Raw genomic sequence first — 12,742 nt, 5'->3', positions numbered from 1 at the left:
CTATTGGCTCTCCAGTGAGAACTCCCTAAAGTCTGAGGAGCTTTCTGTGTCGATACCGACAGCTCCTTAATACGCTATCCAGAGGAAAACATGATCCTTTTTATATTAACCACAATGAAAAAACATAGAACATTTTATGTTTAATAATTCTCTGCTTGATGTATTTTTCCTTTTTGACTTTTTCACAGTAGCCTAAGACACAAATATATGCAATCATTTTTTTTATTAATCATGAACCTGAGGGCTGTGTTGTCTGGAGCTTTGTGCTCCTGGTAGGGTCTCCCAAGGCAAAGTGGTCTCAGGTGAGGGGCCAGACAAAGAATGGTTCAAAAACCCTATGAGAAATCGAGGTAGAGATGGAGTGACCCTGCCCGGAGGAAGCCCACGGCCCCCGTCTGGAGCCAGGCCCAGATGGAGGGCTCGTCAGCGAGCGTCTGGTGGCCGGGTTTGCCACGGATACCCTCACCTATGGTCATGAAGGCTGGGTCGTGACCGAAAGAACAAGATCCAGGGTACAAGTGGCCGAAATGGGTTTCCTCAGGAGGGTAGCTGGCGTCTCCCTTAGAGATAGGGTGAGAAGCTCAGTTATCTGTGAGGAGCTCGGAGTAGAGCCGCTGCTCCTTCACATTGAAAGGAGCCAGTTGAGGTGGTTCGGGCATCTGGTAAGGATGCCCCCTGGGCGCCTCCCTAGGGAGGTGTTCCAGGCACGTCTAGCTGGGAGGAGGCCTCGGGGAAGACCCAGGACTAGGTGGAGGGATTATATCTCCAACCTGGCCTGGGAACGCCTCGGGATCCCCCAGTCAGAGCTGGTTAATGTGGCCCGGGAAAGGGAAGTTTGGGGTCCCCTGCTGGAGCTGCTACCCCCGCGACCCAATACCGGATAAGCGGACGAAGATGGATGGATGAATTATAGCATTAGGACTAGGGTTGGGTATCGTTTGGGGTTTTTCCGAAAACAATACTTTTAAAACGGTGCCGGTGCTTAAACGGTGCCTGAACCGATACTTAATTAGTATTGTTTTTCCGACAATGGCAGCTGCACCTCCTGATGTTGGAATCCTCTCCAGTGAAATACAGTCACACTTTACACCGTTTAGCTGTCAGCATTTAACTGTTTAATCCAGCTGCTAGCTAACAGTAGGCTAACGTTACCTGCTGTCAAGTGTAGTGTTAACTAGCGTCACATGCAGTGATGCCTATGTTGCCTCTAATGTCCATTTCAGAGCATCTGAGAGCAGCGCTGGCATTTAATTGGCACCAAAATCCACGTTGCTAATCGGTCCGGTAGATACCGGTCGTTTAGGCACCACCCTGAACTCAGGGGCCAATAACTGAACAAAAACAGTCTCAAAGGTGCTGATCTCTTTAAAATACAGATCTTAATTAATTTGATTCATTTATCTGGTATCTTTAAAAGGAACAAAAGAAGGGTGAAAATCAAGCACTGATCTGTATAACCAGCTGTTAATACAACATGTACACAAATAACAACTTCTTGTTAAAGTCTAAATTAACTTCAAAAATACTGATGGTCAATCAATAATTCTTCAATCATCAAACTCTATCGACTTGTTACAGTTCTAGCAAACAAAGCAGCAAGCAAGCTGGGATATGTGTGTGTGTGTGTGTGTGTGTAGGACAGGAGGAGGGAAGAGAGGTAGGAGTGGCGGGGGCCATGTGGTCGGGCTAACCACGCAAAATCCAAGATGGCGATCGGGGGACCGTGTGATTTGAGGCTATTTGTAAGTCTAGTACAAAACCCCAAAAATGGCTACTCCTAGCGCTGAAATGGCGGGGAACACCGCAAGATTTCAACACGTGTTACAGACAAAGGAGACACACCACAGAGCGCTATTTTGGTGCCGAAATGGCAGTGGTGACGCTGTGTTACGTTCTCACGTGACTATGGCGCCTGTCGAGGCCAGCTGTTCAAAATGTGTGTGTGTGTGTGTGTGTGTGTGTGTGTGTGTATGTATGTATAGAAAAGGGAGGGAAAGAAACAGAAAGGAAACACGATTGAAAAGAAGAACAAACACTTGAAATCTTGATCCTCGCGGAAGTGACAATAGCCACTCTCCTCGTTCACTCAAGACTCTGGCAACAATAACCAGTTTGTCTAACACAGGTCTACGATATAATGGTCTCGTTATGTCGCAGCGCCGTGGTTTGAGTGATGAAAGAAAGGGTTATATCTCGCTTGTGCAGTAACTAAACTTCTCTGCGGTGGGAGGTAGCAATTACAGTTTCAACACAAAACTTCAACAAGTATCGTGATCAGTGATACCTTCACAGCAATAAATAGGACACGGCGGTCCCGATCACATTAATGGCAAGAACGTTGCAGCAATAGCACTTACTCATTAATAAAACACACTGTTCTACATCTGCCCACAACTATAAGCCTCTTACTTTGTGTTGCATTCTCCACGATGGACAGAAACGGGTTAATCACTCGCCAGTGATTAATGAAACAGCTCCTTCCAGGGCAGTGGAGTGGAACAGTTCTGTCGACTTTGAAGAAAAAGCAAAGCGTGATGTCCTTCCTTTTCCTAGAAAAACAGGGTTGATTACCCCCTCTGCAGGTTTGGTGAGATACTGGGTTTTAGTGTCTCACTAGGATCCCTTGTATCACGAAAGATACAGAACAACTCACTCGACCAGTGAAATGATAGTATTTAGTCACAAATGTTTGCGTGTGCAACCTGTCGCAGCTCGCGCATGCAGTGGATGACAATGGTTTGTGGGTGTCGCCGACTTTAATTCCTCAGGTCACCTGGTCACAGTCACGGTCCCCTGCTATGTTCAGGGTCCCCAGCCAATTATTATTATTATTTATTTTTATTGTGCAAACAACCAGCAAAACCCCTCCATGTACACTATCAAAATTTGGTCTGCTGGTGCTTGATTCAGAGGTGGCGGCCTTGGCTATCTTGTTCAAACACTGACCAATCAGAATCCTTGAGTCTGATTTATTTACATGCAGTCAACTATACTACTAGCAGTACTAGTAGTACTAGTGGACTGTATGCTGCAGTAGAGATGCCTGTAAAATTTACTAGTTGGACTTTCTCTGGACGTTACTAGTTAACTAGTGAGGCTCAAAATGTCTACTAGTTAACTAGTGGGGGCATTTTTTACCTTACTAGTTAACTTGGTACACACATTTGATCTTATTAGTTAACTAGTAAGGTCCAAAAAAAATCACTAGTTAACTAGTGACACTGATGTTTTCCGCAACTAGTTAACATGTATGACACTTGCACCATCAGTTGAATGTTTTTGCCTTGACTAGTTATGTAAGCGGCAACCTGCAGCCACTAGTCCACTTGTTTCAGTTCCTTGGGCCAACATGTTAACTAGTGCACACCATGCAAATTAATTAGGCAAGATAGAACAAAATATTGAGTCCTGATTGGTTTGTATCTTTTATTTTGGACTGGAGAGCCAATAGGAAGCGTCAAATTCCCCTCTCTCCTCCTCCTCATTAGCATTGTGTCCTACAATTTAACTAACTAGTGTGCACTTTGGCTTTTACTAGTAGACATTTGGGACAAAAAGTTGTTGTCATGAGTTATCAGTATTACATTTTAAATAATTCTTTAAATGTAACCATATGGCCTTAGCAATGAACAAGCCTTTCTTAAATCTTTAATTTTATTTAATTTTTTTGTTATTTAAGATAAAATACTATTTCAGTTGCCCTTTTGATAAGAGGACAAATCTGCTGTTTTGCAGTTTATATAAATAAAGGAATTGTTTTCAGTTATTTCATTCTGTTAAAATTTGGGTAATTTGATTTGGGTATTTACAGTGATCATTTAAATTTATAAGGGTTGTAAATAAAAAAAATAATAAAAATAATGGCAAATGAAAATGTTGAGTGGCTAGTAACTTTGGGAAACCACTAGCCACAGTGCCTGGTGAGCAAACAAATTGCCAAGCCCTGAAGATAAGGATATCAGTCTGCCAGGTGATTTTGGTCAGACTGCGGATATGCAATAGTCTTGCCATTTTGATGTTGCAGAGTAGTATTAAACTATGTTTAGTCCAACATTTAGTGTTAACTTTGAGAAGCGTGTTCAGCTGCAGAAAGTAATTGCTGAATTTCCACTTCTTCTCTAGGTGCACTAATGCTGTTAGCCTGGATGCTAACAGGAAGTGTTGGTACCTTCATTGCCAGCTTTTACAAACCTGATTGGCCAAATCAAACTGTCTTCGGCCAGAAAATCTGGTTCCAGGTAGATATCCTTGTGATGGGGCACGTCACACACACAAATAAAAACAAAGTAATTGAAATGGCAATACCATGCTGTTAATTACTGTTATGATGTGTGTGTGTGCGTGTGCGTGTATAGGTTCATCGAGGCCTAATGATTCTAACTGTGACTCTGACCAGTGTAGCCTTCTGCCTCCCATATTTCTACAGGAAAGGTTGGAGCAAGGTACAGTATACAAACAGATTTATCTTTCAATTAGTCAGAGCACAAGGTCCATTTCTTTTATTATTGAACATGCTAGTTTACAGTAAAACAATGCAATGCACCCCTTAATTGATAAAACGCACAAACACAAAAACCTTTGTGTGTGTGTGTGTGTGTGTGTGTGTCTGTGTGTGTGTGTTTGTGTATAGCATGCAGGTGTCCATCCATACCTCGGTTGTTGTGTTCTAACATTATCTCTGACTCAACCAGTGATGGCTGCGATCAGACCATCACCTGACTCACACAGGTAAATATCTATTACATTTACATGCAGAAACAATGGTCCCTCATCATCTGAGGCCAGTTTAAGCACAAAGGATTATAGGTGACAGATAATTGACTTCTTAACTCTTGTGATACACAGGCCCAGAGCAGGCAACTTCATAGTTTTCAAACACGTGTTCACACCAAAACGGATGTATTCACTCCATTTTTCAAAAAGAAAAAAAAGATGTCCCTCTAAATGTAGCCAGCATGGTGTGTACAAACTAACTCTAAGTAAGCTGGATAGCTGCAGTAAGTCAAACCCAGAACAGCTGTGTTTACTTTCATCCTGGTTCGATATTGGGAGGGGAGAGGCTGATTTTTATCTTCTTGTTTTTAAAGACAGGCCCCTGATTGTGTCACCATATGTAAACTACAACTAACTACTAAGTTAATTACCACTGGGATCATTTGATCCTACTTATTAGAAAGAAGCCAATATTGCTTGTCTTATCTATTGTGCCAGGGAAACTTTCATTAATTATTAATGAATTATGTTCAGCTAATCATCTATAAAGCAAGGAAACTGTGAGTGTGTAAGTAATTAATACATTTATGAAGCACTTTTCACAAATAAAATCACAATAACATAAAGAAACATACAAGAGAACACAATACATAATTGAAATTCCATAATAATACTAGGGATGTAATGATACACTCAACTCACAATTCTATACAATTTTAAATTCATATAGATTTTCTCAGGATTTTTTAACATATTGAGCTGCAGACAAATGACTGAAAAATTGTTATGTTCCGGGAAGTTGAGGACCCAAAGGCAGAGAACAGGCAGGCAGTCAGGAGAAAGTTTGAGGTGGAAAATGTATTAGTCCATAAAACAAAGCACAAATAAACAAAGGGAGTCCTGAAAGCGGCAGGCAAAAACTAATTCAGAGTGAAGAAAACAAAAACAGGGAATCCAAAAAACAAGAGCAGAAAACAAACCAGAAACTTGAGAACAAAGAAAATCCAGGGAGCAAAAAACCAGACACGAACTGACACTGAGAGACACGACAGGCACGAGGAAACACAAAAACACACAATGATCTGACACAGGACAAGGGGAACACAAAGACTAAATACACAGGGTAACAAGGTAACACAAGACAGGTGACACAAGGGCTGGGAAACAGGTGGAAAACATCAGGCAATCACAAGAGCGGGAACACACAAGACATGAAGTAAAACCAGACACGACAAGACAGAAAATCAGACTATCAAAATAAAACAGGAAACAGAACATAAAACAAGACCGAAAATCACACAATCACAAGGAGACAAGACATGACAAAAAAACAGGCTAAAATACGACAAGACAAAACACCAAAACCATAATAAAAATATGATTTTATTTATATAAACTGTTCAAAACAACAGATGTGTCCTCTTTTCAAAAGTGCAATTAAAAAATGTGAAAAATAAAATAATAAATAATTTTTTAAACAAATCTCACATAATAGATAAAACCTTTAAAAAACAGAGTAGACTGTAATACATCAAGAGGGCTAGAAAATAGCTTAATTTTAATAAACAAATCCAAGATATCTTATAAAGTGACGTAAAAAGCCATAATTTGTATCAAATTAGAAGTTATTAGACATTAAACAAACAGTTATACCCTAACTAGATTTTATTTCTAAATGTCTTATTTATTTTTGTATTTATTCCTAAATTATGCTGTAATTATAAAAAATATAATGCTGTATTAGAACCAAATAAACACGTAATAAAACATTGTATCAATTTAGACCATAGTCTATATCGATGACATTCGACTTCCTCTCAGAACAGACAGCTGTCAGCGAGCATGTGCGGAGATATGAAAAACCTGATGTCTTTCTATGCCATGTAAACATCATATCCCGGCCACAATAACACATAAACTCCAAAAACACATGCAACAGAAAAACACTGCAAATACATAAACGGTGCACAGTAAAACAAAAAACACAGGATGCAAGTGATAATTTCTGTATTCTTAACTCCAGCTGTTTCTCTCCTGCTTCTTTTAGCCTACTGCATTAATGAGCATTGACTTAATAGCTCCTATACATAAACATAATGTTCCGTACTGTAGTGGATCCACTTTTTGCAGTGATGTCTTTGGTGCAGCATGTATTTTACAACCATAACCTATTGTTGTTTAAATCTGCCCCCTCAGTCATATCCAGCCACAGTTTGTAATAGATGTATGACATTTTTGCTTTTAATTGCCAAATGTTTTATATGCACTTTTCACATATATTTGCTATCTAGCCAAATACCCAGATAGTCCTACTTAAATTCAGACAACCTTTTTATCGGCTGAACATACAGGCCTAATGTTAGGGTCATCCACACCAAAAATGATAACTATATGTGGACATCTACTGTACATGCAAAGCACATACATAATTCAGTCATACACATATGTTGCCATTATCATTTCTCTGTCTGGTAAATGTACTTGTGCAATGTTTTCCCCTTAAGTAGAAGTACACAGCAAGTCAGTAGTACAGAGTTTGGCTGTTTTGGGGGCCTTCTGTAAGTAATTTTGGTACAATGGTTTTGGAAAAAGCTGTAAGCAGCAACACAGGAGACCAAGTGATTGGCCGGTTCTGAACAGGTATGTTTTAACGGACACTGCACTAGTTTTAAAAAATAACCAGTTTTGCCTTTAGGGTTACTCTGGTAATTTAACTTTTGAACTGTACTTGAGTGGGGACTGTTTCATTAATAAGTGAGGATTGAGTGATTGAATGTGTAAATGTAAGATTTATTTGCATTTCTATTTAATGATATTGTTATTGCGCTATATCAATATCAATATATTCATATTATTTATATCTGTGTCCAGTAGATATATCTTTAACTGGGGCCACTGGGGAGTTGGGTCTGTGACTGAGATCATAGCAGGTTGGGCTGCATTCAAATACATTTCCAGATATATTTAAATAACACCTTTCCTACCTGTTGATTAAAGTTACATTGTGTCCTTTATGACTGCAGTGGCAGCCATGTTCCTGGGGATGCGTCAATCATCACTACTCCTCCCCCAGCCATGGGCAACACATGTTCTGATTGGCTATGTGACATGGCTGGCCTTATTCAGGTTGCTCCTCCTGATGCACAGGCACATTTACATAAAAAAATGTATGAAAACTTCTGATGAATTTGATGACACTGAATAATTCTTTATGACTAAGAACACTGTTAAAGGAGAATTCTGGCCAATTTTTATGTTAATCTTGATCGCTATAGCTACGTGAGTACTTTCGATAGAAAAAAACCCAACCCGAATCAATGCAGGTAACATGGAGTAGCTGCAGCTACGTACTACACGCGTCCCCTGAGCTAAAACGGCAGTTGTCGGGGCAAGAGTGCCTTTGTGCCTCTTAACAGACACAAAATGCAACTAATATGTCTGTGCCACATGAACAGGGCCCTTGCGTTTTCAACTCAGACATTGTTTAAATTCACCTACCCTGGTCCCTGTCTCGAACCTGCTGGTAGCTAGCTTGCCCTGCTAGCTGATAGCCGTTAGCCGTTAGCTGCCATCCGGTGAGTGTATTCAGCCAGGCTTCTGTGATAATCATCCCAATAACAATCCATGGAGAGACATTGGTCTGGTGGATGTCCTGCATAGGACAGATCATGCCTTCGCAGCGAAACGTTTAGATTATTTCCCCCTCAAAAATAGGTAATTGAGCACTGTAGTGGTTATGACCATATCAGTGACTATGTAACTACATGGAAACAAGATAAACGATGTCTGTGGCTTGCACAGTAATAGCGTTACTGAAGCCTAGCTGTAGCATCGCGCTGTCTCCTGGGAATTCAGTTGTAACAGGAAAAGGTAAACAGTAGTGTGCAGATCGGAGCGTAGTGTGTGAAGAGTGAAGAGCAGAGTTGTTTAGAAGGAAAGAAGCTTGGAGTAACGTAACTATGGAGAATATAGCAGATATACAACACACGGAAGAGCCTTTTGAGTGTGATGGTCGTCCTTATTTATTCAAACCCGAGTATACAGTCAAAGAACTAGCCTCACAAGAGTTGCAAAGAACGAGACAGACAGAGGGGCAACAGGCAGATGAACTTGCTGCTCCAAGCACAAGCTAAAGCTAGCCCTCAGTAACTGGAGGACATAGCAACACCATCGCCGATCTGTGGAATGTTATTGGGATGATTATCACAGAAGCCTGGCTGAATACACTCACCGGACGGCAGCTAGCAGCTAACGGCTAACGGCTATCAGCTAGCAGGGCAAGGATGTTGAAAATGCATCTTCTTGACACGTAAGGGCCCTGTTCATGTGGCACAGACATATTAATTGCATTTTGTGTCTGTTAAGAGGCACAAAGGCACTCTAAAACTTGCCCTGACAACTGCCGTTTTAGCTAGAGCTACTCCGTGTTGCCTGCACTGATTCGGGTCGGGGTTTTTTCTATTGAAAGTACTCGCGTGGCTATAACGATCAAGATTAACGTAAAAATTGGCCAGAATTCTCCTTTAAGGGATTCCCTACATACAGTACCTGCACGCTAATCTAACTGTTGTTTGTTTGACCAGCAGCCTTGGGACCAGATGATCAACAAGCCATCCTCTCTGACCCATCAGAACATGGTTGCTGGGTAGGTGTGCCTGTACCAGGGCCTTGCTATTCTTAAAATGGTTCACTCTCATTGCTTACTGACACACTAAAATGAAACAGAGTCATCATTAGTGTTTAAGCCTTTTCTATGATGTCTCAATCAAGATAAATTAGGATTTTGGAAAAGGGGGAGAGAAAGGGGATAACATGCAGCAAAGGGCTGCAGGTCGCATTCGAACCTGGGCCACTGCAGATGTCTCAGCCTATATGGGGTGCACACTCTACCGGGTGAGCTAGAGGTCACCCCTATTCATTTATATTTTTGATTGAAATGTACATACATGTATACAGAGGCAGCACTTTTGCCAACTGGCCAATGAAAACATAAACTTTATAAAGTCATATTGTCACCAGCCTGAACAAGAAATAATCAGTGTGAGCTTTGGAGGTGCTGGTAGGTGTTTTTTGTTAACTTTGATCCAGGCTAGCTGTTTCCCTGTTTTCAGTCTTTATGATAAGCTAAGCTAACGGCATGTTTATGATGTCAAACTATTGCTATAATCAATTTGTTATATTAACAATATATATTAAAGATGTTGCTCGTAGTGACACCCACAGAGAGCAACCTACTTATTTTAGCCCAAACCATGATCTTTTCCTAAACCTACAGTAAACCAAGTAGGTTTGTTGCCTAAAATTATATTTTTATTGTTGTGGTGACACACAAATAGTCTTAGCGTGTATCAGGTCAGATCATATATTGATTGAGTCAATATTAAAGCGATTTTAATTAACTTACTATCAGATCTAAGATGTTGTATGAAATAATATCTAGAAATTTGCACCCTACTGTTTATTAGGGGCCGAGCAGTGAAGCTTCTTCTTCTTCTTAAGAAATCCATGTCCCCATGCACGGAAACTCACCAAAGTTTGCACATAAGTCCAGTCCTATGCCAAACACAGTCAGTGCGATTTGTGTGCTAATTGTCTTGATGGTGGCGCTACAACAGCCATTTAAATTTCTAAACTTTAAATATTCATAACAAATCAGCCATACATGCTACAACGTTGCAACTTATGCCAAACTGTAGCCCCAATAGAGCAGAAACTCTGCTCTGCTGTTACCTTGTAGCAATTTTGAAGTCCATCACTCTACTTTTTGAAAAAAAACTACAAAACTTCTTAAACCTATCTCCTCCCACTTGTTTGTTTCAATTGACACCAAATTTGGGCAACTTCATCTTCAGACTGTCCTCCACAAATTTACCATTCAAATTTTTGATTCATCAAAAATTTAGCCCACAGTGCATTAAAACATTTTACTGCATACAGTAGCATAAACAAAATCCAAACTAAATCATTGATGTTGATGGAAAAAATTCACAACATTCGAAGATGACTGTAAATTTCAATATTTTTAATCAAAAAGTGATTTTTTTTTAAATGTTTGAATTGTGTCCCCATCTACGCATTGCAGTCAATGCAAAAAAGAGCATCTTTAAACATCAGTTTGGCATTTATTGATCTTTTTGAAAAATAAATTACAGGCATCTCTATATTGTCTTAACCAAGTACACACATTCTCAGAATTTTTCTAATAAGAAATACATTTTTTTACGGCAGCTTTAAATTCTGCATTTTCACGCAAGCCTGCTCCTTGTCTACTAAGTGTTGCGATGCCACTTGTGACATCACCCAAATTATAGCTCCCTGAGATCAGAACCTACCTACAGCCTCAATGGTTCTGAGTTTAAGCCCATGGTGTTGCAAGATACACATATCTAATCAGGCATTATGCTGTGGACAGCTACCCTGCATATTTTAAATGTATGTCTGCATTAACACACCTGATTTTGATTATCAATCAGTCCAGTTCCAGTTCAGGAAAGTCATGTTATTGAGGCAACCCAGGCTGACTCACTCAGCAAGAGTGACAAGTGAATTTTAAATTCTTAATGTTAATTACAAACCAGTTTGCCGTATCTTTTCCATAGAACTGACAACGGATGGGCTATGATAATTAGGTCAGCCTGAACCGACTACTGGGGGCTTAGTTACAGCAGCTAACATTAACAATTTAGTTTCCCTGGTGTGGAGCCTTGCCTCCAACACAGGCAAATAAACAACAGTTAAACTTGTACAATTATTACTATAGGAGGCATAGGAATAGCTTAACATTTAAAACGTTGACCAACAGCAAGCCGGAGAGTGAGAGAGAGTGAAGCCCTCGCTAACTGCTTGCCCTGCTACGCCCTGCAGTGTCCTGCTACGTCCTGTCACTTGTATGTATCTTATGCTGCTGCCTATTGTCCAAGGTTTGATCTTTATGCTACCTATCCTGGTTAAATAAAAGGTTACATTGAAAAAACAAAATGGTGAGAACACCTGCAGGCATTTGTACCATCTAAATGTGGACTGACTCCTGTAAGAAGGGCATATTATCAAGGGTTTGAGAATGTGTATCTACTTTTTACTTCTACCTTTACTTTCTGTTTCAGGGATCCTTCATAAAGTCTCTCATCTTGGCTGCCTTGGCTCTTGGAAACTCTGGCCTATTAATGGCCTTGCTGTCTTCTATTGCTGAAATTTGACATGTATTAGAAAAGATACGCAAATACCATTTTAAAAGGTGACTTTTTTGTTGGAATACTTAGCCTGATATCAGACATAACAAGGACCTTACCTTTAGTATTCAGCACAACACACATTCATTTTATTTTAACCAAATCTATGCTTCTTTTTTGTATATCTGTGTAGTTACATGTTTAGTTCATTCCTAAACAACTCTAATTAAAAGTTCATATTTTAATGCAATTTTGAGTAGCATTATTAATGTTTAATAGTAGCTCCTAGGAAATTATTAAATAATTCATTAAGTAAAGAAAGAGAGAAGCATTGAAAATGTAGGTGGGACAATCATAACGGGGGGTTTAGTGGTCCTCCACCAGAAAATCTTTAACAGAGCAGATGTCATTTCCTTTATGCTGGTGCCTTTTAACAGGGGGTTTAATATTTTTGTCTGGCTGACTAGCATGAAAATAAATGTTGTAATTTCACCCAGAAGAAGTGGTCTGCCATTTGATGATATTAAAAAGCTGAAAGTACAGAAATTGATTTGATGACTAATTCAGAGCCATCGTTAATAATAACCACTCATTTCTTTATTAAAACTAGAGGATTTTTTTATGCTTTCATATAAATCCAATTTCTGTTAAATGGATTTCATTGTTTAAGTGCCCCTCTGCATTCTCCAAAAACTACATTCATCTTCCATCCATCCATCTTCAACCGCTTATCCAAGGTCGCGTCACGGGGGTAGCAGCTCCAGCAGGGGACCTCAAATTTCCTTTTCCCGAGCCACATTAACCAGCTCCGACTGGGGGATCCCGAGGCGTTCCCAGGCCAGGTTAGAGATATAATCCCT

The 12,742-nt window shown here is 40.0% G+C and overlaps 1 protein-coding gene across 3 annotated transcripts in view; it reads left to right on the top strand.

Moving 5' to 3' along the window:
• The window catches only part of frrs1a (ferric-chelate reductase 1a), a 36,167-nt gene extending 23,759 nt beyond the window's left edge, over nucleotides 1–12,408 (top strand). The window contains exons 10-16 of one of the 3 annotated variants that reach the window (XM_078265013.1): nucleotides 4,123–4,238; nucleotides 4,356–4,442; nucleotides 4,631–4,728; nucleotides 7,585–7,643; nucleotides 7,737–7,880; nucleotides 9,300–9,358; nucleotides 11,817–12,408. In XM_078265013.1, the coding sequence (XP_078121139.1) occupies nucleotides 4,123–4,238; nucleotides 4,356–4,442; nucleotides 4,631–4,728; nucleotides 7,585–7,643; nucleotides 7,737–7,880; nucleotides 9,300–9,358; nucleotides 11,817–11,909 (656 nt within the window). In that variant the 3' untranslated portion in view covers nucleotides 11,910–12,408. Of the gene's footprint in view, nucleotides 1–4,122; nucleotides 4,239–4,355; nucleotides 4,443–4,630; nucleotides 4,729–7,584; nucleotides 7,644–7,736; nucleotides 7,881–9,296; nucleotides 9,359–11,816 lie in introns of all 3 variants that reach the window. The other 2 variants (XM_078265012.1, XM_078265014.1) reach the window with 2 other exon arrangements.
• Nucleotides 12,409–12,742: the final 334 nt, after the last annotated feature.

The sequence above is a fragment of the Sander vitreus genome, chromosome 12 (assembly GCF_031162955.1).
Source record: "Sander vitreus isolate 19-12246 chromosome 12, sanVit1, whole genome shotgun sequence".
Lineage (NCBI taxonomy): Eukaryota > Metazoa > Chordata > Actinopteri > Perciformes > Percidae > Sander > Sander vitreus.
Note: the sequence above shows the minus strand (reverse complement) of the source record. Positions and strands in the feature narration are given on the sequence as shown.